General features: G+C 44.2%; 1 protein-coding gene across 1 annotated transcript in view; it reads left to right on the top strand.

Moving 5' to 3' along the window:
* Positions 1–25,972, top strand: part of DDX31 (DEAD-box helicase 31) — an 88,843-nt gene that overhangs the window by 37,531 nt on the left and 25,340 nt on the right. Inside the window, exons 17-18 of the mRNA XM_029063741.2 lie at positions 4,482–4,563; positions 16,099–16,210. Coding sequence (XP_028919574.1) covers positions 4,482–4,563; positions 16,099–16,210 — 194 coding nt within the window. The remainder of the gene's footprint in view (positions 1–4,481; positions 4,564–16,098; positions 16,211–25,972) is intronic.

Here is a 25,972-nt window from a genome sequence, read left to right as displayed (position 1 = left end):
TATCTTCATCGCAGCCAGCAACATAACCTCTCACACATCATTCTCTGTCTTTTCCATTGTAATAATAATAATAATAATTGCGGTATTTGTAAAGTGCTTACTATGTATAATCAAGCACTGTATTAAATGCTGAAGAGTAGGGGGATGCAAGCAAATTGGGTTGGACACAGTCTCTGTCCTATATCGGGCTCACAGTCTTAATCCCCATTTTACAAATGAGGAAACTGAGGCCCAGTGAAGTGAAACGATGGCCCAAGGTCACACGGCAGACAAGCGGCAGATCCATGATTAGAACCCGTGTCCTTCTGATTCCCAGGCCTGTGCTCTATCCACTAGGCCATGCTGCTTCCAAACCCTCTGGCAGCAGTGGGATTAAAAGTCCAGGTCTGGACTAGCCTGTGGTGGTTATAAATCTGAATTAAAATGGATAGGCGAAATTGTGTAGAACTTCTGGGCCTGGGACGGTGTTGGGGATGGGGAACCAGATCCAAGCTTTGTGAGAGAGTCTTAAGCTGCCCATCTCTATGCCTCCACGTTATTGACCACCTTTCTAATACTCTGCAAGCAATTGTTAAAACCTCAGACTGACTTGATTTTAACAGTACTTTTGCTTTACTTCTGGTATGCCATTCACCCTTAAGGAGAATGTGCATTTTTTATTATATTTGTCATAAAAATCCCACTGCTATTTCTCTCTTTCCCCTTGTTAAATAAAACTTTTATCCCAGGTTTGACATTCATTACAGGTCTCTGATCAGAAACTTGTTTGTTGGGGGTTTAAATTTTTGTTGTTGCTTTTTACAGTATTGGTTGAAGGTATTGGTACAGATAACTGTACTAGGTACTTGGGAATAGACACAAGAAGTTAAAAAAAAACATAGTGTTTGCTCTTGAGGATCATCAAATCTAATGATTTACCATTCTTTTTCTTTACTTTATTGACCTCTCACTGCATTAGTGTCCTTTCAGAACAATAATTTGATGCATCTGTCCTTTCCATTGATTCTCCCTCTAATATCAAAATCTATTTGATTTTGATTTCTAGTGTGGTTCTCTATGAATTTAAAATTTTAAAAAGAACAGAGGTTAAGGGGAGAACTTATTGGCAGCCAATACTGGTTTTTTCTACGCTGGGTGCAGTGTAGAGGTCTGACAAGTAATTACCTGTCAATCTGAAAGCCTATCTATTAAGCAGTCATCAGAAAGGTTTGGAGACTCATCTGACTGGGTTGTTTTCCAGAAGCAACAGCACTGTTGTTCAAGGTGACATCCCGTTTAAGCACAGGTGTTCTTAGAGAAATTCAAGATCTAAAAGTCCTTGGCTATTTAAACAGGACAATTCGTGAAGAAATAGGAGAAGTCACCTTCTAAGAGTATTGAAGGGTGACCTTCAGGATCTATTTAAGGAGATAAATAAAGTTTATGTTTATTACTGCTTAGGCAGAGCTAAGCTGCAAATGGTCCTCCTTTGGTAAGTAACTTCTTTATTAGACTAGAGACAAATGTGAAGTATTTTCACCCTTCAGAAGCAGAAGACCTTTTTTATGTTCTGAACATTTGGTTAAATTTATTGCCTTCTTGTGTTTGCCTAATAAGAGGATGTATTTTTAAATATTAAGAATACTAATAGTATTATTATATTACCTAGACTGTAAGCTTGTTGTGGGCAGGGGATGCGTCTACTAAATCTGTTATATTGTATTCTCCCAAGTGCTTAGTACAGTGTTCTGTGCTCAATAAATACAGCTGATTGAATAATTGATTGAGATAAATTTGGAATTAGGAGGGATTAAAGCTAGTTCAAAATTTGATCAAAATTTGGAAAATTGAATAAAATAGGGTGTGGCAACCTCAAGCAAGTACCATCCAGTAGCGTTTAGATAACCAAACTAGTCTCCATTCGAATAACCAAAATACTGGATGATCATATTTCTTCTGTGAAATTTGGGTCCCTGACATCCATCTGATCTGAAATATTTCACTCAGGGTGGAGCAGGGGGTAATGTGGTGATGGGTTTGGGGAGCCTCTGTTTAGTAATCCTACACTCCCCAAATCAGATTGCCTGAAAAGAATCACAAGTGTGTGTGTGTGTGTGTGTGTGTGTGTGTGTGTGTGTGTGTGTGCATGCGTATGGGCACACATAAGAGCGTTTGGATATGAGAGCCAGGCAGCGGGATACTGTGGAGGCTGATGAATTGCGGAGAAGATTCGGAAAGGCAGGCTTAAGCTCTCGGGCGGCAAGGGCCATCACAACAAATTGCCACCTACCTTCATAAACGGAGCATTGTGGAGATAATCCTGACAATTTAATTTAGCATATAGAGCAAAAGACAGATGCACTGGACTTCTGCCTATTCCTTCTAAATGTTGATACCTTTGCCTCTGCATCCTTTTGACTTTGCCTTTGTATTTGCCAACTTCATAACTTTTTTTCTCCTTTCCTTTAATTGAGCTCCTAGGGAAGGCATCAACAGTTTGTTGTATTTTTTTTATGGAGATGCTACATCCAAATGTGTATTTCTTAGATCAGGCCCAAGGCAGCTCCCTAACTTCTAAGAGGCACATGAGATAATGCAGATTTATGGGTTGATAGACCTTCAAGTAATCAGAGTGGGTTAGGTTTCTTTAGGAGCGAGAAATGAGGACCTATTAAACTGTAAATCATTCCAATTAATTTTTGTCTTCCATTAAAAGATTCCTTATTTCATAAAGTAAAATTTTCTGACTAGAAGAACAATTACTCATTGCATTTTAGAAAATCACAGGTGGTCTCAGCTTTGTAATTTGTTCCATTAGGAGTTTTTGGTACCTCTGCCTAGAAATGGGGCATTTCCTTTTGCCTTTTTTCCCCCTCCTTCAAGATTTGACTCCAAACTCTTCTGCTTCCAAAACACTCATGGCTTCCCCATTTTTCTTCTGAAGATAAAAGCCAGGGGCAGAATCGAGTCAGAGAGAAAGCTCTGCTTGCTTCTCGGTTCCTTCAGAACTGAGTGCAATCTGCCAGTGGCAGCAATTTCAACAGGCATCACATCATTTCTATATCTTGTGAGGGCATCCTAACTAATTTATTAAGAAAAATGGGCCCCCATGAAGATAAGAGGCTTCTTCCACCCCAGCCTCTGATGCTGCTCTCTCTCCTCTTCCACTCCTCCCCGAAACTCTCCCTGCTGTGAACTAAGTTGACATAGCTGTAGGCCTGTGAGTTGGCAGCAAGCCAGAAGAGAGAGGCATGTATATATTGGGGTGGCAGGGAGGTTTGGTGGGGAAAAGCGGTGACACATTCAGACAAATCACTGTCAAACACTTGACATTTTCATTCAGAGTTGTGTCAGACCTACCTTTAGGGGAAACGAAGGGAGCTGTCTCTTCTTCTCCATAAGAGGTTGCCATTTATGTTTTAATTTGCTGTTATATCTTCCAAAAAACAACACACATGAAGCAATTTTCTTTTCAAGTAATGTTTCCCTCACCCACGAAAGAGAGCAAGAGAGTGTGCTGCGTTTCGATTTCCTAGCTGCCACACGTTCTTCTATTCTCCATTCCTGCTTCCATATCCTGCCTCTGGCCAAACAGAACAATTGGACCAAGTTGGAACTTTCTGGGCCAGCTCCATTTCTACTGACAGACAGGTCTTACTGAGTTACTCTTGTTTCTGCTATGGAACCCGGCAGACCTTCCTCTGATAAGTAGAGGTGGATTCTGAAATCATCTGTTCCCACACAGCACCCCTCGTCATCTGCAGGATTTGTGCCCGTTGGCTGGTTTGGCCTTTGGGAGGACACGGCAGGGCTCTATAAGGCAACAGAGTGGCACAGCATAATCCTTTGCAATCTCTCAGCACCAACCATGGTTTTTCCCCCAAAGACCTCTCCCTAAGGATGTGTATGCAGTTCTCCTGGACGGCACAAGTTCATTTTTGCAAAACCTCACCTGCGCCATAGTACTTCTCCATTCCAGGGCCACACACATGCAACATAATCTACTTCTTCGAAATTGGGTCAAACTGCAACCAAATAGGCTTGCACTTTTGGAAGAAGATCCCCTGATTCCCTATTCACATTTGAGCCAAAACATTAAGAACCCATGTTACGATAGGGTCATGCATATAGGTGAATATCTCTTCCCCTAAGGATCCTCTAAAACACTTATTTGAAGAGAAGTGAAGACTCCTACTGAAATGCAGCTACTTCTGGGAACTAGTAAAAGTGCGAAAAGTTAAAGATGATGTTTACCTGCTCTAGTGCTCTTACCCCATCCTGCTGGAGTCAATATGGAAGTGTAATTATTTTGTTTCCAGGTATTCCCTGAGAAATACTGCCATTCATTTCCAAACTGGAAAACCTAAGCAAAGGAGGAAACCGTTTTGAATTTTGAAAGGTTTACTTTCTTGGGTCCGTTCAAGCTTGAAGCTAATTCATTTCTATGCAGCAAGATGAAGTGTTGTTAATATATATATGTTGAATATATCCTTCCTTTTCAGTGTTTCTGAGATTAAGATGGAAGAGATTCTCGCCCTTTTGGCAATGGATGATCGTTTTAAAGGAAGAAGATGGGGAAACAAGGTGAGTATTCTTGCTGAGGCTTATTGGTTTATTTGTTATTGCCCCTTTGTGATATTTCAGGGTTGTTTCTCCCCTCTTTTGAAAGGTGTGTCAGTTCCGCTATGTAGGATTTCATGGAATCAAATGTCTTCTACATCCTGGTGTAAAATAGATAACACCGTTATATAGTTCTAAACTTACATGATCCTCAAAATATGGGGGGAAATCAGTTTGTTTGCATTGGTGGTTTGTTTGGTTTTTTTTTTGGTTAGATTGGTTTAAGAGAGAGCGATTTCCTTTGCTAAAAGAGTAGTTAAACTATCTGCGACCCGGCAAATTAAATGAGGGCAGTTTGGATGAGGGAGCATTGATTTCCTTTCCCTTCTTTAGTTCTGGCAATGTTGCCAGTCTCATCCAGTTAATCAGCTGCAGTCCATACTGGAAACCTGCCACCCAGCAGCAGGCAGAATTAACAGTAAGGAGGTGGAGGCCAGAATGAATTTGGAGGCAGAAGTGTATTCTCAACCACAGTGGTCTCTCTCTCCAGGTTATCAGCAAGGTCCACTGACTCCTGTACTTCATCCAAGCCAGCACAAAAACAATAAATATTGCTGCCCCCCTTTCAAAGCCACTCAGTTCATCCATTTTTTTAAGGTGGGCATAGTCTTCGAAGAAGAAGAGTAAAGTTGTGTTCATTAAGAAGAAAAATCTCTATTACTCATTCAGCTCCATATGGAGGTACTGAGTAGTTGTAGACAGCTTGAGCATCCTTTTCCTGCTCTGTTGCGCTTTTCACTCCTGCCAGGCAATAAGTTTCCACTCTTTACAACACAATATATTACACACAGACCTATGTGAAGACTCTCAGAGAAGCTATCTATATTTTGTCTATGAAATATTAATTCCCTGAATTTTAGTTACAGGGGTTTAAATATTTTATGCCTATCTTCTCATGCCTAGAGATGTCTTGAAAAATCAGAGCTCAGAAGATCAAGAGTAAAAATGGCCCTTAGTTAGTAAACATTTTTATTTAGCTCTACCTCAACTTTCATAGGTGGTCAGTTTTGCTATCCCTGTCCGAAATTTCCTTGTACTGTTGTTAAAGGGACACGTTGAAAATGGAGACTCCATCCTGTTTATTGCTCACGTATACATAGTTCCACTGAATCAAGTCAAACAATCAGTCGTATTTATTGAGTGCTTACGGTTGTGTAGGCACTGAACCAGGCACCTGGGAAAGTACAACACAACTATCTAACAGACACATTCCCTGCCCACAGTGAGCTTACAGCCTAGAGGAGACAGGTTGTAATGTAAATAAATTATGGATATGCTCATAAGTGCTGTGGGGCTGGGAGGTGAATAAAGGGAGCAAGTCAGGGTGACACAGAAGAGAGTGGGAAAAGAAGAAATGAGGGCTTAGTCAGGGGAGTCCTCTTGAAGGAAATGTGCTTTGAGTAAAGCTTTGAAGGTAGGGAGAGTAACTGTTTGTTAGAGGAGGTGGGAGGTCATTCCAGGCCAGTTGCAGGACATGGGAGAGAGGTTGGCGGTGAGATAGACGAGATTGAGGTACAGTGAGAAGGTTGGTATTAGAGGAGCAAAGTGTGTGGGCTGGGTTGTAATAGGAGAGTAGCGAGGTGAGGTTGGTGGGGGCAAGGTGATTGAGTGCTTCAAGGTGATGGTAAGGAGTTTCTGTTTGAAATGGAGGTGGATGAGCAACCCCTGGAGGTTCTTGAGGAGTGGGAAAACATGAACCGAACATTTTTGTGGAAAAACGATCCAGACGGCAGAGTGAAGTATGGAGTGGGAAGAGGCAGGGAGGTCAAAATGGAGGCTGATATAGTAATCAAGGTGGGTTAGGATAACTGCTTGGATTAATGTGGTAGCACTTTGGGTGGAGAGGAAAGGCGAATTTTAACGATGTTCTAAAGGTTGAACCGACAGGATTTAGTGATAGATTGAATATGGGGGTCGAGTGAGAGAAAGGAGTTTAGGGTAATTCCAAGGTTACAGGTTTGTGAGACAGAAAGGACGGTGGTATCAACAATGATGGGAAAGTAATGGGGAAGGCAGGGTTTGGGTGGGAATATAAGGAGTTCTGTTTTGGATATGTTTAAGTTTGAGGTCATGGCAAGACGTGCAAGTAGAGGTGTTTTAAAGGCAGGAAGAAATGCGAGACTGCAGAGAGGGAAAGAGATCAGGGTTTGAGATGTAGATGTGGGAATCACCCTCATAAAGATGGTAGTTGAAGCATGGGATCAAATGAGTTCTCCAAGGGTGTGGGTGAAGATGGAGAATAGAAGGGGATCTAGAACTGAACCTTGAAGGACCCCCATAGTTAGGGGATGGGAGGCAGAGGAGGATCCCCTGAAAGAGCCTGAGAGTGAGCAGCCAGAAATATTAGAAGGAGAACCAGGAGAGGACAGTCGGTGAAGCCGAGGTTGGATAGTGTTTCTGGGAGAAGGGAGTGGTCAGCGGTGTCAAAGGCAGCTAAGAGGTTGAGGACAACCAGGATGGAGTAGAAGCCTCTGGATTTGGCAAAAAGGAGATCATTAGTGACCTCTGAGAGGGTGGTTTCTGTGGATTGAAGGAGACCGAAGGCAGATTGGAAGGGGTCGAGGAGAGGAACTTTAGACAGCAGGTATAGACCACTCTCATGGGCAGGAATGCATCTGTTCTTGTATTGTACTCTCCCAAGCGCTTAATACAGTGCTTTGCACACAGTAAGCACTCAATAAATGTGAATGAGTGGTAGGAGGGAGATGGGGTGATAGCTGGAGGGAACTGTGGGGTCAAGGGAGGGTATTTTTAGAATAGGGGAGACATGAGCATATTTGAAAGCAGTGGGGAAGAAGCCATTGGAGAGTAAACAGTTGAAGATCGCAGTCAGGGAGGGGAGAAGGGAGGGAGCATCTGTTTTGATAAGGAGGGATAGGGTCAGATGAGCAGGTGGAGGGGATGAATTTTGTTAGAAAGCAGGAGATACTGCTGGGAAGGATGGGAGAAGTGAAGAAAGGTCAAAAGGAGGATGGGACTGGAGAGGAACAGGGGAGATCATGCCTGATAGTGTCAATTTTTTCAGTAAAGTAGGTAACCAGGTCATAAGGGGCAAGGAATGGAGGAGGCCGGTGGATAAGGGGGATTGAGAAGGGAGTTAAATGTTTGGAACAACTGGCGAGAGCAGTGGGCAAGGGTGTCAATAAAGATGGAGAAATTATTTTGCTGGGCAGAGTTAAAGCATGCAAGGATAAACTTGGGGTGGACGGGTCGGCTTGATATCTAGATCTGTGCCAGCAGTGCTCTGTTGCTCATGCTCAGGAGCGAAGGCAGCGGGCTGTGCAGGTGATCCAGGGCTGTGGATTAGTGGTACAAGATCGAAGGGATAGGGGAGCCAGTGCGTTGAGTTCAGTAGAAAGGGTGGTCCTAAGGGCGTCAGTTTTGTTATCAAGGGAAAGTAGTTCGGGAATGACTTGAGAAACTTGGAGAGGGCCAGAAGATCAAAGTCATCATTTTCCAGAAATTAAACAGTATTTACAGCACAGTACAGTATTGACAGAGGTCCTCACGATCTAGGGATGTTATTTGACTGTGTTGGGTTTTCTTAATGCCCGCTTAGCCGTCATTCACGTTATTTTATCCTCCTAATATTCATGTAAAGTCGGGAAGGGTAGGAATTATTTTTGCCATTATACAGTTGGAGTAACAGGGGACAGAGTGGTTAAGTGATTTGCCTGTGGTCCCACAGCAGTTTGGATGGCATGACTAAAACGTAAACCTGGATTCCCTCCTCCCAAACCTGAACTCTCCACTAGATCCTGCTGTCATTTTAACCACTTCAATCCATTCGTTAATCAACAACACTTATTGAGCACTTTCTATATGCAAAGCACTGTGTTGTAAGTGCTTGGCTAAGTACAGTACAATAGAGTTGATAGACCCGATGCCTTCCCATAGGGAGCTTACAGTCTAGAGATGGAAGGAGACGTTAAATTATAGATAGGGAAAATGGCAGAGTGTCAGAACAGGTATAGAAGTCCCTGCTGGTTTTTAGAAATGATGCATTTTTGTAGTCCGAGACTTGGAAAGCGTGCTACTTAGTATTTATTAAGCTCCATCAGTGTGCTAGGCACTCTACCAATTTTGAGATAAATAAGGTTCCCTGACCAGAGAGTTTACTCTCTAAACCTGAGAGAGTAGCAGAATCTATATGCACTATCTAAAAATAAAGTTTGACTGAGAAATCAAACCCTTCTAAATAACTGTTTATTCCACTTACCATGGATCTGCGCAGTTCATCTTAGCATTAAAGAGACTTGGCCTCACTGTACATATCTTCCTGTATTTTGGCTTCCTATCCCACTGTGACTCCCACAGGCCTGGAAGTCAGTAAGTCATGGGTTCTAATCCTGCCTCCACCACTTGTCTGCTCTGTGACCTTGAACAAGTCACTTGACTTCACTGTGCCTCAGTTACCTCATCTGTAAAATGGGGATTGAGATGGTGAGCCCCACATGGGACAGGGAGTGTGTCTAGCCCAATTTGCTTGTATCTACCCCGGTGCCTGGCACATAGTAACTGCTTAACAAATAACATAATTGTTATTATTCCTGAGCGGGCCACTATCTTGCGCATCTGGATTTTGCTCCATCTTTTGGCAAAGTGAAGAGAGGAAATGAAAATCTGTACTGTAAGTGAAGATAGCCTCTTCTCGTTGGGTAGTTTCAGGGACTTTTGGGCGGTGACTGTTACCCCCAGTGCTTTTCAAAACACCTTCAGTTGGAGAGGCATTCAGGAAGATCCGTTGGGATGTGTGGGGTACATTGAACTTCATTGTCATTCTGGGTTTTGCTCTACTTGCTCGTTTAAAAAGGCTTTCCAAGACAGATTGATATAAATCGAATAGTGGGGGGAAAAAAAGTGGCGTGTATACACCGAGGGTAACTTTTAATTCTACTTTGCGTGAACATTTTCACACTCTTCGTCTCATATAAATGATGTGGTCATTTCTAACTCACAGTCTAACATAGGTAGTCATGTATGTTATAAGTACAATTAATCATGCACTTGTGCAGAAATCTCATTATAATGCTACTCTTCCCTTTCCTGTTTGATTGAAGTCCATTATAAGTACTCCTTTGGCACATGCATTTTGGGGCTTCTACGAACAGACAGAAAGCGAGTGAAGCATCTGTAAAATGTATATTTCATATTTAGCTATATAAAATATATATGGATACGTCTTGGGGTGCGAATGTTCACACACCTACAAAGAGAATAAATTTGATCTTTCAACTTTGCCGGGAAAAAACCTCAAGGTTCTAGGGATTGTGGGGTTAGAAATCAGCCAAGCAATGAAGTGATTAAACTGAAATTTTTCATTTTGTTTTAAAACATCTTGGTAGCTTGAGATGTTCTGGCTTAAACTTTTAAAAGCACACATCCTAAAAATAACATTTTTGCCCTACTTATCCGGGGCTCATCTGTTTCAGCTTTACAAAAACAAACAAAATATTGTCTTTGCCATGAGTTCTTGTTCCTATCAAGTGTTGCTTTATCTTGTTTTTAATAGAAATCCTCTGATTAAAAACAGTCCATATAAGCAAAATTACATTAAAATGTATCAATTCAAACATTTAATATTTTGACTGCTTCTCAGCCATTCCATCGCTGCCCTTTTCATAGTTCCATATCCATTTTCCCTTCTCCCCCTAGACAATTCCTCATTTCTGTGTTTGTGTAACGCATTAGTACCAGGAGCAAGTTTCAACTGCAGTTCTTCATGCTTGGTTTTAAACCATCACATAGTCTTTCTTTATGTGTTTAACACCCCATCTTTTAGTTCCCCGGCGTCTTGGCCCATATCATTCCAGGGCCTTTGACCATTTGGCAGCTTAATTAGACATTCCTGGGTTTCTGCTTCCTCAGACATTTTCTCGGACAAGAAATTGCTCCCAACCTTCCTTTTTCTTTCACCCATCGATTTATATGCTTTGCCAGTCCGACCATCTCTTACTGTTTTCTTGTTCCCACAAATTGCACCTCTAAACTTTCCTAGCTAGTGGTGGTATTTCCTTTTGGCTTACGTCTTTCCTCCCCACGATCAAAGACCTCACGGTCTATTGCTATGAATGCATATAGAATGGAAGGTGACTTTCAGCCATCGTTTTTACCATCCATTGGTTGCCAGTTCACTTCATTAACCAATACACTGAATCAATGTGTCTTTGAGGGAGGGGCATCCAGTCTTTGGAGCGTTCATATACCTTCAGTGGTTTGACCTCTTCTCATTAAAGGACCATTTTTCCTGGCCAGAGCTTCAGATTGTGCGGCAGAGCACTGACCCCTTCAGTTTTAAATTTACACTTAGACTACCATCCCAAGAAGACAACAACTCACAATTGCCTTATGCGTTTTCAGGAGGGGGAGTTTTAAAATATATGTCTTTCAGGAGGAGGTAAGTGAGGATGAGACAAAGGTGAAAGATTTTTCGTTAAGTGTGTAATATTTTCTACCAATAACTTTTTCATTTATTTTTCTCGGGCTGAACTCACTAGTTCAAAACTGTATACCTAGTTTCATCTCTGATTTTTCCATATATATTACACACACATATATGTGTGTGTGTCTATATGGAATATATAGATAGATAAATATATATATATATATAAATTTTTTGTTAGGAAGAAAAGATGCCTCATTTTGAAACCTAAAGGGGGGAATAAGAAAAGCCCTTTGTAATATATTGCCATATTATCACTAAATCCCCTGACAGTTGTGACACAGAAGCAAGTCACCTGTCACTTAAGCTTGAGGTCTCTTTAATTTTCTCCTGGAATTCGCACCAGGCTGTCTTTAATTTGAGGCCTTTATTGGAATTCTGAAACCTTTCTGCCTCCCTGGCTCTCAGATCTATTCTGAGTGCTGTTACAGAATGTATACAATAACCAACAGAGGGATTCAGAGAGGGCTGAAGCTCTGTTTATTTAACACTCTAGAGGGATTTTCGTGCTTATTCGGTCCTGGCTGCCCGGCTTTCAATATCGCTTTGACAACCGTTCTGCCCTTCTCATTAATTTTAAACAGTTAAAACACAGGAAAAAGAGGAAAAAGTTTTCATTATTAAAGTGCTTTACTTTTTAATAACAGAGGATTCTGTCCGCCGGGGGAAAGGGCATCCTCGCTAATTTCACATTCATATTAAAAAACGCCGGGAAGGTGACAGTTGCACTGCTGAGACGGCTTAACGAAAGGAGGGCGGCAAAAAAAAAAAGTTTGCGTTTCACATCAGTTAAGGGGAGGAAAAAACGCCTTGTTAATGACAACAGCAAATGTCCACTTGCGTAACACAGCTCCTGGCTCACTTTTCTCTTGACGTTTTAGCGAAGAAAACCCTTGGGGGACCATGTACTGCGAAATCAGGCTCACTGTCATCAACTAAACAGGTGGCAAGGGATAATTTGACTAAACTAAAAACACATTTTCACGTTGTTAAATCTCTATTAAACAGGGAGAGGTACAGTGATCAGAGAGCTGAGTCTTCTGGGTTCTTTTGCCCTCCTCATTCCTCTGGCAGTAAAGTGAAAAGGGATCCTGTTGGGGTGCTGGGGGGAATAGAGAAGGGGGGGCAACTGTCCAGCGCCGAGGAGTTTATTCTCTTTCGAGTTCTTGTCAGCGCACCTCATGATGTTTGGGTCTGCCTGGTGTAAGCTCTGTGGTCTGAGGCTGCACGAGGCAGGAAGACCCAGGGGAAGGCTTCAACCGAATGTGAGCAGGGACTGCACCTGGTCAGTAGAACTGAGATTTTAGGACTTATCCCACTCAGCTCACTTCAGGACCCACCCCAGGAAGAGTGACATTATCAGGTCGGTCTGGTTTCCAGATACAGCATTTTGGGCCTTGTCAACCTCCACCTCTGTCCTTCTACCATGCTGAGGCACCCTTCATGTGGGTTCTAATCCCAGCTCCACCACTTGACTGCTGAGTGACCTTGGGCAAGTCATTTCACTTTCTCTGTGCCACAGTAACCTCATCTGGAAAATGGTGTTCGAGACTGTGAGCCCCATGTGGGACAGGGACTGTGTCTGACCCCATTTGCTTGTATCCACCCCAGCGTTTAGTGCGGTGACTGGCACATGGTAAGGGCTTAACAGATACCACAGTTATTATTATTATTGATTACCTGAAGGCATCTCTGAGCCCCAGACTGGCTGGTGTTGGGGAGAAAACAGCACTAAGGAACTGCCAGTATTCCTGGCTCCTGCTGCTTTCATTTGGGAAGACTGTTCAGCCATTCAGAAAACCCACATGAAGGTGTAGTCTCATGGTAAAATAGTCTGTGTCCACCAATCAATCAATCAGTCAGTGATATTTCAGCACTTTTCTGTGTGCAGAGGATTACTAAGCACTGGGGAGAGTATAATAAAATAGAGTGGTAACAATCATTGGTATTTACTGAGCACTTACTGTATACAGAGCACTGTACTAAGCACTTGGGGGAGTACAGTACAAGAGTTGGTAGACATGATCCCTTTCCCTCAAAGAACTTACAGTCAAGAGAAAGAGATAGACATTAAAATACTGGTACAAGCTCTCATAAATATCCCAGCTGGATTATTGTGTCAGCCTTCTCTCTGATCTCCCTATCTCCCGTCTCTCCCCACTCCAGTCTATTCTTCATTCCGCTGCCCGGATCATCTTCCTGCAGAAACGCTCTGGGCATGTCACTCCCTTCCTTAAAAACCTCCAGTGGTTGCCTATCAACCTCCGCATGAAACAAAAACTCCTCACTCTGGGCTTCGAGGCTCTCCATCACCTTGACCCCTCCTACCTGTCCTCCCTTCTCTCTTTCTACTGCCCACCCCGCACGCTCCGCTCCTGTGCCGCTCACCTCCTCACCATTCCCCGTTCGCACCTATCCTGCCGTCGACCTCTGGCCCACATCCTCCCGCTGTCCCGGAATGCCCTCCCTCCTCACCTCCGCCAAACTAACTCTCTTCCCCTCTTCAAAGCCCTACTGAAAGCTCACCTCCTCCAAGAGGCCTTCCCAGACTGAGCTTCCCCTCTTCCCTCTGCTCCCTCTCTGCTCCCCCTCCGCCCTCTGCTCCCTCCCCCTTCCTCCCTTCACTTCCCCTCAACTAAGCCCCCTTACCCTCTGCTCCTCCCCCCTTCCTTCCCCTCCCTTCTGCACTGTGCTTATTTGTATTTTTATTACCCTATTATGAAGTGTACATCCCCTTTTTTCTATTTATCGTGATTACGTTGTCTTGTCTTTGTCCGTCTGTCTCCCCCGATTAGACTGTGAGCCCATCATTCGGCAGGGATCGTCTCTATCTGGTTGCCGAATTGTACATTCCAAATGCTTATTACAGTGCTCTGCACTTAGTAAGCGCTCAATGAGTACTATTGGATGAATGAATGAATAAATTCCAATTTGTATACAAATTATGTGAGACTGAAGGTGGGGTGAATATCAAATGATTAAAGGGTTCAGATCCAAGTGCTTAGGTGACACGGAAGGGAAGAGGAGTAGGGGCAATGAGGGCTTAAGTCAGGGAAGGCCTCTTGGAGGAGATTTGATTTTATTAAGGCTTTTAAAGGAGGGGAGAGTGGTGGTCTGAGATATTTGAAGGTGCGGGAGTTCCAGGCCAGAGGAAGGATGCGGCTAAACATCACTATTGAGATTCCTCTCCATACTCCTTGAATGAATTGTCTAATTCTGCTGCTTCCTTTCTCTCTTCCAATTCTCTCCTTGTCCTCCAATCTGGCTTCCGCCTCCTTCACTCCACCAAAACTGCCCTCTCACAGGTCACCAGTGATCTCCTTCTTGCCAAATCCAACAGCCTTTACTCCATCCTAATCTCCTTTACCTCTCAGTTGCCTTCGATACTGTGGACCACCCTCTTCTCCTGGAAACATCATCAAGCCTTGGCTTTACTGGCACTGTCCTCTCCCGATTCTCTTCCTATCTCTGTGACCACTCCTTCTCCATCTCTTTTACAGGCTCCTCCCCTTACTCCCACCCCCTAGCTGTGGGAGACCCTCAAGGCTCAGTTCTAGGCCCCCTTCTAATCTCCATCAACACCCACTCCCTTTGAGGACTCATTCGCTCCCTTGGCTTCGACTACCATCTCTAAGCTGATGATTTGCAAATCTACATCTCCAGCCCCTATCTCTCTCTGTCTGCAGTTCTGGATTTCCTCCTGCCTTCAGGTCATCTCTACTTGGATGTCCTGCTGACACCTCAAACTAAGCAAGTCCAAAGCAGAACTTATTATCTTCCCACCCGGACCCTTATTGTGTGCAGAGCACTGTACGTAGCACTTGGAAGAGTACAATATAAAAATAGACACATTCCCTGCCCACAACAAGCTTATAGTCTATCAGAGACTCTAACCTGGGGTACCTGTTTTGTGTCCTTTATTTGTTGCCAGATTACGCGCCCATCAAAGCTTTAGGTATAGCTCCATGTTGGCCTGATGGGTCCATTGATTTCTGGTCTCCAGGTGGAGAATGCAAACCATGGGGAAGATGTGCTTTCGAGTGTGTTCTGGAGTGAGAGAAGGGATGATTTAAATTGGAGAGAAATATAACTCATTCGAGGGCCATTCTGGTTTAGATCTACACTCATTCTGCTAGAACATGTGTTTTGACTCTGCATCTGACTAGAAAGTCATTTAGGAATTAGGGAATGTTCAGTAACGAGACTGTTCTGGGTACAACTTTTCTGCATTGTCCAAAGAAATCTGTGTATGTTTGTGTATGTGTACCTTTCCCACTAGGCCGTAAGCTTCTGAAGTCAGGGAACGTGACTACTAACTCTGTTATATTGTACGCTCCCAAGTGCTTAGTCCAATGCTCTGCACACAGTAAGCATTCAATAAATACCATTGATTGATTGATGCATATGGCAGTGGAGTGGGTGAGTACTTCAACGTGGTTTTCCTGAACAAGGAGTTTAGCAAGAATGCATCCCTTATGTTACAGGAGAGCTAGATATGCTCATTTATGTACCTATGATCCCTGAACTGGAGACAAATCAAATGGAGTGAACACTGGTGTACTAGGAAATCATGTCTGTATTTGTGGATAGAAGTAAATTTTAGGCTAAATATCAGACTGATAACTGTTGAAAACTCCATCAAAAAAAAGTTGATTGCGGGAAAGTGAAAGGAGCATAAAATAGAGGAGCTACTCCGGATGGGTCAGGAATGTGATTGGTTTTTTTGCAAACCGTTTTCAGTGACATTTTTAAATGCCTGAACTGGAACCTAGTGAATTCTAACGGTCACTGATGGGCTGACATTCTGAGTTTGGGAGAGAAGGGGTCAGAAACAAAAAATTAAAATGGGTTTGCTCTTCTCACAAAGCCATCCTCGTCTTTGCTGACTTTAACATCTTTATATATCCGTTTTTTTCCCTAGTAATATTGAAAGGATTACCCCTGTTGGCCCCTGGGTGGTTACTGTGTGATTTTACTGTTATTAAATCTATTATAAACTGCTTCATTATTCCTGACTCAGATTCTGTCTTCCCTTTAATCCTCAACCGTCCTCCCAGAAATCCAGCAATGTGGGCCCTCAGGAAATTCGCGAGCGAGCCACAGTCTTGCAGACGGAGTTCGAAAATTACGTGCACTCCAGCAAGGAGACGGTCTCCTGGGCAAAGAAAGGTCAGTAGATTTCTGAGGGGATTTCTCAGATCGAGCCCCCGGCCCCTATCCGATCTGGTGGGCCAACCAGCATTCTCCACTCATCCAGGGGAGCCTTCAAGCCCAGTGGTTCTGAAGGGTTTCGAAATAGGCACAGAAGGCTTTAACACGATATTAAATGTTAATTTCATCCTTTCATGTGTTTTGCACAAACGGGGTCTTAGCTTGGCTTATGTTAGGAGCCGGATCAACGGAGCTTTGACCCGACCACTTGGATCTTCAGGGTCGATTTTTCTTTTCCATTTTCTCTTGCCATTGCTTCTTTCTGTATTGTGTCGGAAACTCACCACTGGGAAGTTCGAAGGTCCCAGACCCACAACCTAGGAGTTCTGAACCCAGGACACAGGGCGATTTGCTGTATAAACTAGTCAGGAGAATTGCTGTTGAATAAGCCTTGAAACCACAAACTTTAGTTAGATCTCATCTCTAGTATGGGGGCTGGTGAGTGCAGAAAAGAATTAAAAGTGCCATTTTGTAACTGAGTTGGAATTTGAAGGAAAGGAGTTGATTTTAGGATAACTGGTGTAGGTAAAATTAGCACTGAGATGTTAAAAGCTTGGAGTGTCCCTTTCCTGGTCAAGCCTATTGAAGCAGCTTTTCCCTCTGAAAGGATCTTCTGGTCACAGAGGAATGCAGATGCTGAAATAAGCTCCTACTCAGAAAAATTGACCTTTAAGTAAAATAGTAAACTCTTTATGTTTTAATATATTATGGGCTGGTCTTTGACCGCAGCATGTAAAATAGATCTGTTACCGATTTGTACATTCCAAGCACTTAGTACAGTGCTCTGCACATAGTAAGCGCTCAATAAATACTGTTGAATGAATGAATGAATGGATATTCCCTTTTCCCTTGGAGGGTTTATATTCCAAAAGACAAAAGAGATGCAGTGATTTGTTTTTTTAATTGTGTGTGTTAAGCACTTACTGTGTGCCAGGCACTCTACTAAGCACTGGGGTAGATAAGGTTGGACACAATCCACATCCTACATGCGCTCACAGTTTTAATCCCCATTTTACAGTTGAGGTAACTGAGCCACAGAGTAGTTAAATGACTTACCCAAGATCACAAAGCAGACAAGTGCCAGACCTGGGATTAGAACCCAGCGCCTCTGACTTCCAGGCCGATACTCTCAACATTAGGCCACACTGCTTCACATTTTGCTAAATGCCATTCCTGTTTTGGATTTCTTTTAGAAGGGGTAAGCATGCTGAACTTGGCTTCCAATAGGAAAAGAGGCATCCTGTCCTCTTCTCTCTCCGGGAGCTGAAATATTGATTATTACTTTGTGGAGTATAATTGAGTCATTCCCGGTTTCTCCCTTAGACCTAGTTAAGTAGTTGAAAGCAGTAAAAATCAGAATGGTTACTGATTGGTGGCTTATTATTCAGCTTCCTGGGATGACAGAGCAGGTGTCTATTAGATAACCAACATCTTCTTTCATTGGCATCTGAAGAGCTCTCCTGCCTAATCCTTGTGGATAACCCAGTATCATTCTGGCAGCTCAGCTCAGTCTTTTTTTTTTCCACTGCTCTTTTTTTTTCCCCTCCTAAAGGGAATTCAGTAAAATTCAATTTGTGCCTTGAGGCAAGTGGCTGACTCTATTCTTAAGAGTCTGGTGCCCAGCAAATCTGATATGCCTCTTAAGTCTTAGCCAACTTGGGTTCAGTTTGGATCGGTTTCATTGGTTGAATATTTCCCAAGTGGACCTTTCGCTTGTGTGAGGTGGGTCTTATGCTGCTGCCCTCCCGGTAATCATCTACAAAATCTTATAATTAAGGGTGATAAGTAACTTCCAGACCCTCTCATGTTCTCAGGAACTTGGATTTTCCCTTTTTTTTAATGGTGTTGGTTAGGCACTTACTATGTTCCACGCACACTGTACAGAACACTGAGATGGATAGAAGCTAATCAGGTTGTACACAGTCCATGTCCCACGTGGGGCTCAGTCGTAATCCCCATTTTACAGATGAGGGAATTGAGGCACAAAGAAGTTAAGTAATTTTCCCATAGTAGTCACCCAGAAGTCATGTGGCAGAGCCAGGATCAGAACCAGGTCCTTCTGACTCCCAGACCTGTGATCTTTCCACTCAGCCACGCTGCTTTTCGTGGCCATGCTGCATGTCATGGTCACGCTGCTGCTCATAGAGATAACGAAAGTCTGACAAGACCACAAACTGTTGCAGCACTCCTGCTCCTCAGTACCATCAATGGAGCTGAGGTTTTAATCCCAACAGAAAACATGGCGTGAAAAACACTTTTTTGTTCATTTCTCTTAACTCTGATCATGAACGTTAAGTAATTTACTGACCAGGAGTCAGAAACAGCAGCCCAAATATTAGCTGACAGTTGTTGCTCTTCCCTGAGGACTTGAAAACATTCCAGTTGTGCCCAAATGTTTTGAGGGATCTGTGCCTGTTTGCCAAGGACTCCACAGGCCTAGACTGGTCTAGATGCGTCAGAGAATCCTTGGGAGAGGAGGGCAGAGCCGGTTTGTCTGACCCCCTCGGTGGGTTGGAGCTTCCCCCCAGAGAAAGTCTGAGGGAGGACTAAGTGAAACCAGGCTAACAGGACCATGAAAGAGCAATCCATGCCATCTTGAGAAGGGGCAGAGGGTGCCCTCAGAACCTACTAGCTCAGCCTTGTAACTTCAGAGAAGGAAAAAGAGATCCAGTAATGATGTGACTCAGAGCTTCCTTCTCTCTGTGACATCGCCCGTAACAAGGAGCAAATTCAAGAAGCAACGTGGCCTAGTGGAAAGAACACAGAGCTTGATATCAAGAGACCTAGGTTCTAATCTTTACTCCTCCACTTGCCTGCTGTGTGACCTTGGGTAAATCACTTAACTTCTCAGCGCCTCACTTTCCTCATCTGTAAAATGGGGATTTAAGTATCCTTTACACTGTGAGTGCCATATTGAAGGGGGACGATGTCTGATATGATGATGTTTAAGTACTTATTATGTGTCGTGCACTGTTCTAAGCGCTGGGGTAAATACATACTAATCAGGTTGGACACATTCCCTGTCCCACATGGAATTCACAATCTTAATCCCCATTTTCCAGATGAGGTAACTGAGCCACAGAGAAGTGAAGTGACTCTGCCTTAGGTCACACAACAGATAAGTGGTGGAGCCAAGATTAGAACCCAGGTTCCTCTGACTCGCCGGCCCGTGCTCTATCCAGTAGACCGTGCTAATATGATTCATTCATTCATTCATTCAATAGTATTTATTGAGCGCTTACTATGTGCAGAGCACTGTACTAAGTGCTTGGAATGCACAAATCGGCAACAGATAGAGACAGTCCCTGCCCTTTGATGGGCTTACAGTCTCATCGGGGGAGACAGACAGACAAGAACAATGGCAATAAATAGAATCAAGGGGAAGAACATCTCATTAAAACAATAGCAAATAAATAGAATCAAGGCGATGTACATCTCATTAGCAAAATAAATAGGGTAATGAAGCTATATACGGTTGAGCGGACGAGTACAGTGCTGAGGGGAGGGGACCCTGTGTACCTTAGTGCTTAGAAGCATGGTTGGCATATAGTAAATGCTTAATAAATACCACATTATTCTTGAAGACAAAGGAGAGGAGCCCATTCCCAAATTTATACTTACATCATAGTAAATCGGTGCCACATTGCAATTCCCTGTTTCGTTTGCCATCACCGACCTGCAGTAGACCGACAAAAAGGAACCTATGGACTGTCACACCATCAAATACCAAAACACAGAGGTGTCTGCTAGCAGCTCTACCCATGTTCTGGTCTGATGACTGAGAATTTGGTCTGCTGGAGCTTAGGGTATACCATTTCCAGCCAGAAATACTCAATTCACAGTGCCACAGCAACCAGAACCTCCAAAACTGTAGTGGACATTGCCTTCCGTCCCGTCCATCCCTCGTGTGCAATCTGCATATGCAGATTTCCCACCTCCGACCGACTTGCCTGAGCCCCCTCCGTATTCCCTCTTGTAGCCAAACCTCATGAATAATTAACAAAGCAGCTGGCTTTTGCCTCTGTGGCAGAAAATCAATTGGAAGCTATGCCAGGAACGCATTTGTTTTCCTTTTGCATTTCCTGACCTAGTCAGTGTTGATCACGAGGATTTCATTGCAGTCAGTTTCCTAGCCTCTCCTCCCTCGCACTCTCTGCATCTCCTTTGCATTTGGTTTAGGGACGTCTTGGAGTCGATGCTCCTGGAAGCCAGCGAAACAAATGCACACACGACAACAAACCGATTATCTCTCAATCAGCGTGGCAAATTACCGTGTGCTTGGAACCTTAAAGAAGTCAGGCAGTGGGCCTAAAAGAAACAGAATAAGTGCCGCCTCTCCTTTCTGTTATCTGTTTATTAGCTTTTCATGGGGATTGAGGTTTGAAGGGAGAACGGAGACTCCGCCGGCAGGCCGACACTGGTGTTCTCAGCATACTGCTAAGAGGAAGCAGCGCGGCCTAATGGATAGAGCACGGGCCTGGGAGCCAGAAGGATCTAGCTTCTAATCCCAACTCCACCACTTGTCTGGTGGATGACCTCGAGCCAGTCACTTAACTTCTCTGTGCTTTCGTTTCCTCATCTGTAAAATGGAGATTAAGACTGTGAGCTCCTTGTGGGACGTGAGCTGTGTCCATCTGATTAGCTGATGTTTACCCCAGTGCTTAGTACAGTACCTGGCACACAGGTGCTCAACAAATCCCATTAAAAAAAGGAGACCAGTAGGAAGGAGTGACAGGAAGAATCAAGATTCTTCCACAAGGCTACAGTATAAGAGGGGCTATCATCAGTTGAGTTCAGTGGTCTGGCCTAAGTTGCTGAGGATGCGGAGAGAATGGTTTCCTTTTTTCTCTCTTCTCGCGTGTTTTGTTCACTTCATCCCTTCTTTCATGAGAATGTAGGTCGCTCCTCCTGTTTAACCACGGGCTTCGTTGCTGGCCAGAGAGGAAGACGTTCTGTTCTTCCCAAAAGTGGATCCAGAGTAGATCTTAACCAGGGCTGTGCCCCGTGGCCACGTCCTCCCGCGGTCCCGGAACGCCCTCCCTCCTCACCTCCGGCGATCTAATTCTCTTCCCCTCTTCAAATCCCTACTTAAAGCTCACCTCCTCCAAGAGGCCTTCCCAGACTGAGCTCCCCCCTTTTTCCCTCTGCTCCCTCTACCCCCCCTTCACCTCTCCGCAGCTAAACCCTCTTCTCCCCCCTTTCCCTCTGCTCCTCCCCCTCTCCCGTCCCACCCCCTCAGCACTGTACTCGTCCGCTCAACTGTCTATATCTTCATCACCCTATTTATTTGGTTTAATGAGATGTACATCACCCTGATTCTATTTATTTGCCATTGTTTTTACGACATGTTCTTCCCCTTGACTCTATTTATTGCCATCGTTCTCGTCTGCCCGCCTCCCCCGATTAGACCGTAAGCCCGTCAAAGGGCAGGGACCGTCTCTATCTGTTGCCGACTTGTTCATTCCAAGAGCTTAGTACAGTGTTCTGCACATAGTAAGCGCTCAATAAATACTATTGAAGGAAAGTCCTCTCTCCTGGGCCCACTGCCTCTTACTTTTTACCTTGGACAGTGGCAGTGGCTTCATGGTTGGCTTCAAGTACTCCCCACCTTTCTGCTGCTGCTACCAACCAGTCAGTCATATTTACTGAGAGTTGACTGTGTGCAGAGAGCTATACTAAGCGCCTGGGAGAGTACAATATAACAAGGAACAGACACATTCCCTGCCCACAATGAGCCTACTATCAACTGAGCAACCAAGCAGCAATGGTAATGGGAGGGACGGATGCTGACATCAGCGGAGATCTGTGTCATCTCCCTCCTGGGCATGGAACAATGATAATAATAATAATTGTGGTACTTGTTAAGTGCTTGCTTTGTATCAAACACTGTTCTAAGCGCTGGGGTGGATGCAAGCAAATCGGGTTGGACACAGTCCCTGTCCCACCAGGGGCCCACTGTCTCAATCCTCAATTTCCAGATGAAATAACTGAGGCACAGAGAAGTGACTTATCCAAGGTCATGCAGCAGACAAGTGGCAGAGCTCAGGATTAGAACCCATGACCTTCTGACTCCAAGGCCTGTACTCTACCACTACGCCATGCTGCTTTTCTGTAATTTATCTTAGTGGTGGATCACGGGGCACCGAGACTGCTGCCCCAGGAAGTGCACCCTGGCCATGCCATCCTGGCCACATCTTTGATTCAGCAGTAACCATAACCCAAGGGTGATTTCACCCAAAAGAATTTAATGTCCTGACAAAATACGTTTAAAAACATCCCTTAGTAGAGCTAGCTCAGGAAGATCACCACAAACAGGAATAAAGATTTAAGAAGGCTCATTCAACTCAGCCGTTTTTTTACCCTGTCTTTTCTGAAGTAATGTCTGTTTCATGAATTTTCACTTGTGGGCTTGCCCTCCAGCTCCTGTTTTCCCAATGTAGTAGCCATTGCCAAAGTGAACTGTGTCCCCCTCCCAGGAAGGTCAGGCAAGCAGCTGCTGTTGCATCTGAAACTCACGCTCATCTGAAGATGAATGTCCATGCAGGGAAGGAAGGATAACCAACTGTCGCTGCCCCATTGAATCAATAAATAATATTTCTAAAGCACTGACTCTGTTCGGTAGAGTTAGGGGACATTATCACAACCTCAAGGAGCTTGCAGTTTAGCGGGAGAGATACTAAGATAAATTACAGATTGGGAAGACTTAGAGTTTAAAGAGGAGTACAGAAGTGCCATGTGGTGGATATATTCAGCCAGGTGTTCAGGGGATGCAGAAATGCCGAAGCTTTAGTGTTGTATTATACTCTCCTAAGCGCTTAGTACAGTGCTCTGCATACAGTAAGCTCTCAATAAATATGAATGAATGAAGAGTGGGCGAGAGGTGGGGAAATCGGTTGGGGAGATGAGAGATTACTCTGGGAAGGTCTCCTGGGGAAGCAGTTATGGCCAGTGAAACAAATACGGATTTAGGAGTCTGAGGACCTGGATTCTGATTCCAGCTCTGCCACTGCCTGCTGCATGACCTTGGTTGCATCACCTCATTCCTCTGCACCTCCATTTCCTCATCTGTAAACTGGGAAATACCTTTTGTTAAGTTTTTTGCCCCTTTTGTTATGGTATTTGTTAAACGCTTAGTATGTTCCAGACACTGTACTAAGCACTGGGGTAGATATAAGCTCATCAGGTTGGACACAGTCCCTGTCCCACATTGGGCTCACAGTCTTAATTCCCATTTTACAGATGTTTACCTATTTTCCCACCTACTTAGACTGAAAGCCCCTTGTGGGACTGTGTCCAACCTGATTATCTTTTATCTACTCCAGCATTTAGTAAATTCTTGGCACCTCGTCAGCACTTAACAAATATCATTTATTATTATTGAAGCAGCCCCCTGGGCTTGGGAGTCAGAGGTCGTGTGTTCTAATCCAGGCTCCACCACTTGTGACTTTGTGACTTGGGGCAAGTCACTTCACTTCTCTGTGCCTCAGTTGCCTCATCTGTAAAATGGGGATTAAGTCTCTGAGCCCCACGTGGGACAACCTGATCACCTTGTATCCCCCCCAGCACTTAGAACAGTGCTTGGCACATAGAGCTTAATAAATGCCATCATTATTATCATCATTATTATTATTATTATTATTATTGGAAGAGAGATGATTTCAGAACGGCTTTGAAGTTGAAGTTAAGCCTTCCAATATGAAGGGAAAGGGAGTTTCAGGCAAAATGGAGGGCATGAGCGAGAGGTCAGCAATTAGATGGGAACGAGACAGTAGGTTAGGTTGAAAGGAGTGAAGCATGTGAATGGGGGTAAGGTGGGAGAGAAGAGAGGATAAGATGGGGAGAAAGCCGATTGAGTGCCTTAAAGTCACTGGACAGGAATTTCTCTTTGACCGGGAGAGGAGTGAGGAATCACTGGAAGTTACAGAGGAGTGGGGAAACATGCACAGAACATTAATAGGAAAAATGATCCCAACCGCAGAGGTGAAGTCTAGACTGGAGAGAGAGTAGAGACCAGGGGGTCAACAAGGAGGCTTGATGCAGTAGTCAAGTTAGGATATGACGGGTGCTTGGGCTAGCATGATGGCAGTCTGGGTGAAGAGGAAGGGCCAGATTTGGGAGATGATGTGAAGGAAGAACTAACAGGATTTGGTGACAGAATGAATGTAGGAATTGAAATAGAGAGAGAAATCAAGGGTAATGCCGAGGCTTGAGAGATGAAGAGATTGATAGCTATGTCAACAGTGAAGGGAAAGTTGGGAGGAGATTACTGGGGAGAGAAGGTGAGGAGTTCAGTATGGGATGTGATGAGCTTTGAGATGCTGTTAGGATGTCCAGGTAGAAATGTCCTGGAGTCAGAAAGTGAGGCAATACTGTAGAGAGAGAGGTTGGGGCTAGTGAGGTTGATTTGGGAGACCTTGTGTATCTTTGTGAAGCTTGGGCTCGTAAACCAGGGAATTTCCATGTGTGCTAGATGAAATGAGTTCTGATCAGTTGTGCAGTGCAAAAAGGCTTTCCTCCATTACTTGGTCCTTAGCAAACTCATCATCCTTAAAAAAACTCCAGATGAATCGCTTATTCACTCCATTGTGAGGTTTGAGAGCAAATGTTGAATTGAATTCCCTCCATCCACTCCATCCCCTTTTAGCCCACAGGGACCCCTCAGGTTTTGTTGGGACTGAGAAATAACCTCCCAGTGAAGTTCAAGCTGTAATTAGTGCCATTAATGGTGCACACGCTCAAGAGGCAAGGTAGTGTAATAATAATGATCCGTAATTGTGGTATTTCTTAAGCGCTTACTCTATGCCAGGCACTGTACTAAGTGCTGGAGTGGATACATGCAAATCAGATTGGACAAAATCTCTGTCCCACAGCAGGCCCACAATCCCAATCCCCGTTTTACAGATGAGGTAACTGAGGCTCAGAGAAGTGAAGTGAAAAACAGGGTCACACAGCAGTCAAGTGGCAGAGCTGGGATTAGAACCCATGACCTTCTGACTCCCAGGCATGTGGTCTGTCCACTAAGACGAGGGTTCCTAACCCCTTGTGCATGTTCCCTAGGTCATCTCCTGTAAACCTCTCACAGTGACATTGCCAGCAGCTGTGCCTGTGGCGGCCAAGCAGTGATTCACTGTTAGGAACAGACTTTGGGTTCCCAAAGCCATTGCAGGCTGTTAAACAGGGGGTAAGGGAGGTCTTTATCTCTACTCTGGGCCACTGTGGAGCATGATTATACCCAGACCTTGGTCTTAATAAGAATAACTAATAATGTGGTATTTGTTAAGTGCTTACTATGTTCCAGGCACTGTACTAAGCACTGGGGTGAATACAGGCTAATCAGGTTGGACACGGTCCCTGCCCCATGTGGGGTTCACAGTCTCAATCCCCATTTTACAGATGAGACAGCTGAAGCACAGAGAAGTGAAATGGCTTTCCCAAGGTCTCTCAGCAGACAAGTGGTGGAACTGGGTTTAGAACACATGACCATCTGACTCCCGGACCCATGGTCTATCCATGACACCATGCTGCTTCCCGAACCTGAGGAACTTAAGGAGAGCTGGCAAGTTTGGGGTGGCACAAAGCCATAACCTAGCAAGCTTGGCTAGTTTTTGGTAGCATCCTGTTATAGACAGGGAGCCCCAAAGCTAGTTGTAAATCTAGATTTTTCTGGTTTGGCACCAAGTAATTGCAGTTTGGTGCCGCCAGTGGCCTGTGAATGGTCTG

This window comes from Ornithorhynchus anatinus, chromosome 4 (genome assembly GCF_004115215.2).
Source record: "Ornithorhynchus anatinus isolate Pmale09 chromosome 4, mOrnAna1.pri.v4, whole genome shotgun sequence".
In the NCBI taxonomy this organism is placed as follows: Eukaryota; Metazoa; Chordata; class Mammalia; order Monotremata; family Ornithorhynchidae; genus Ornithorhynchus; species Ornithorhynchus anatinus.
This window is presented reverse-complemented; position numbering and strand designations above follow the sequence as displayed.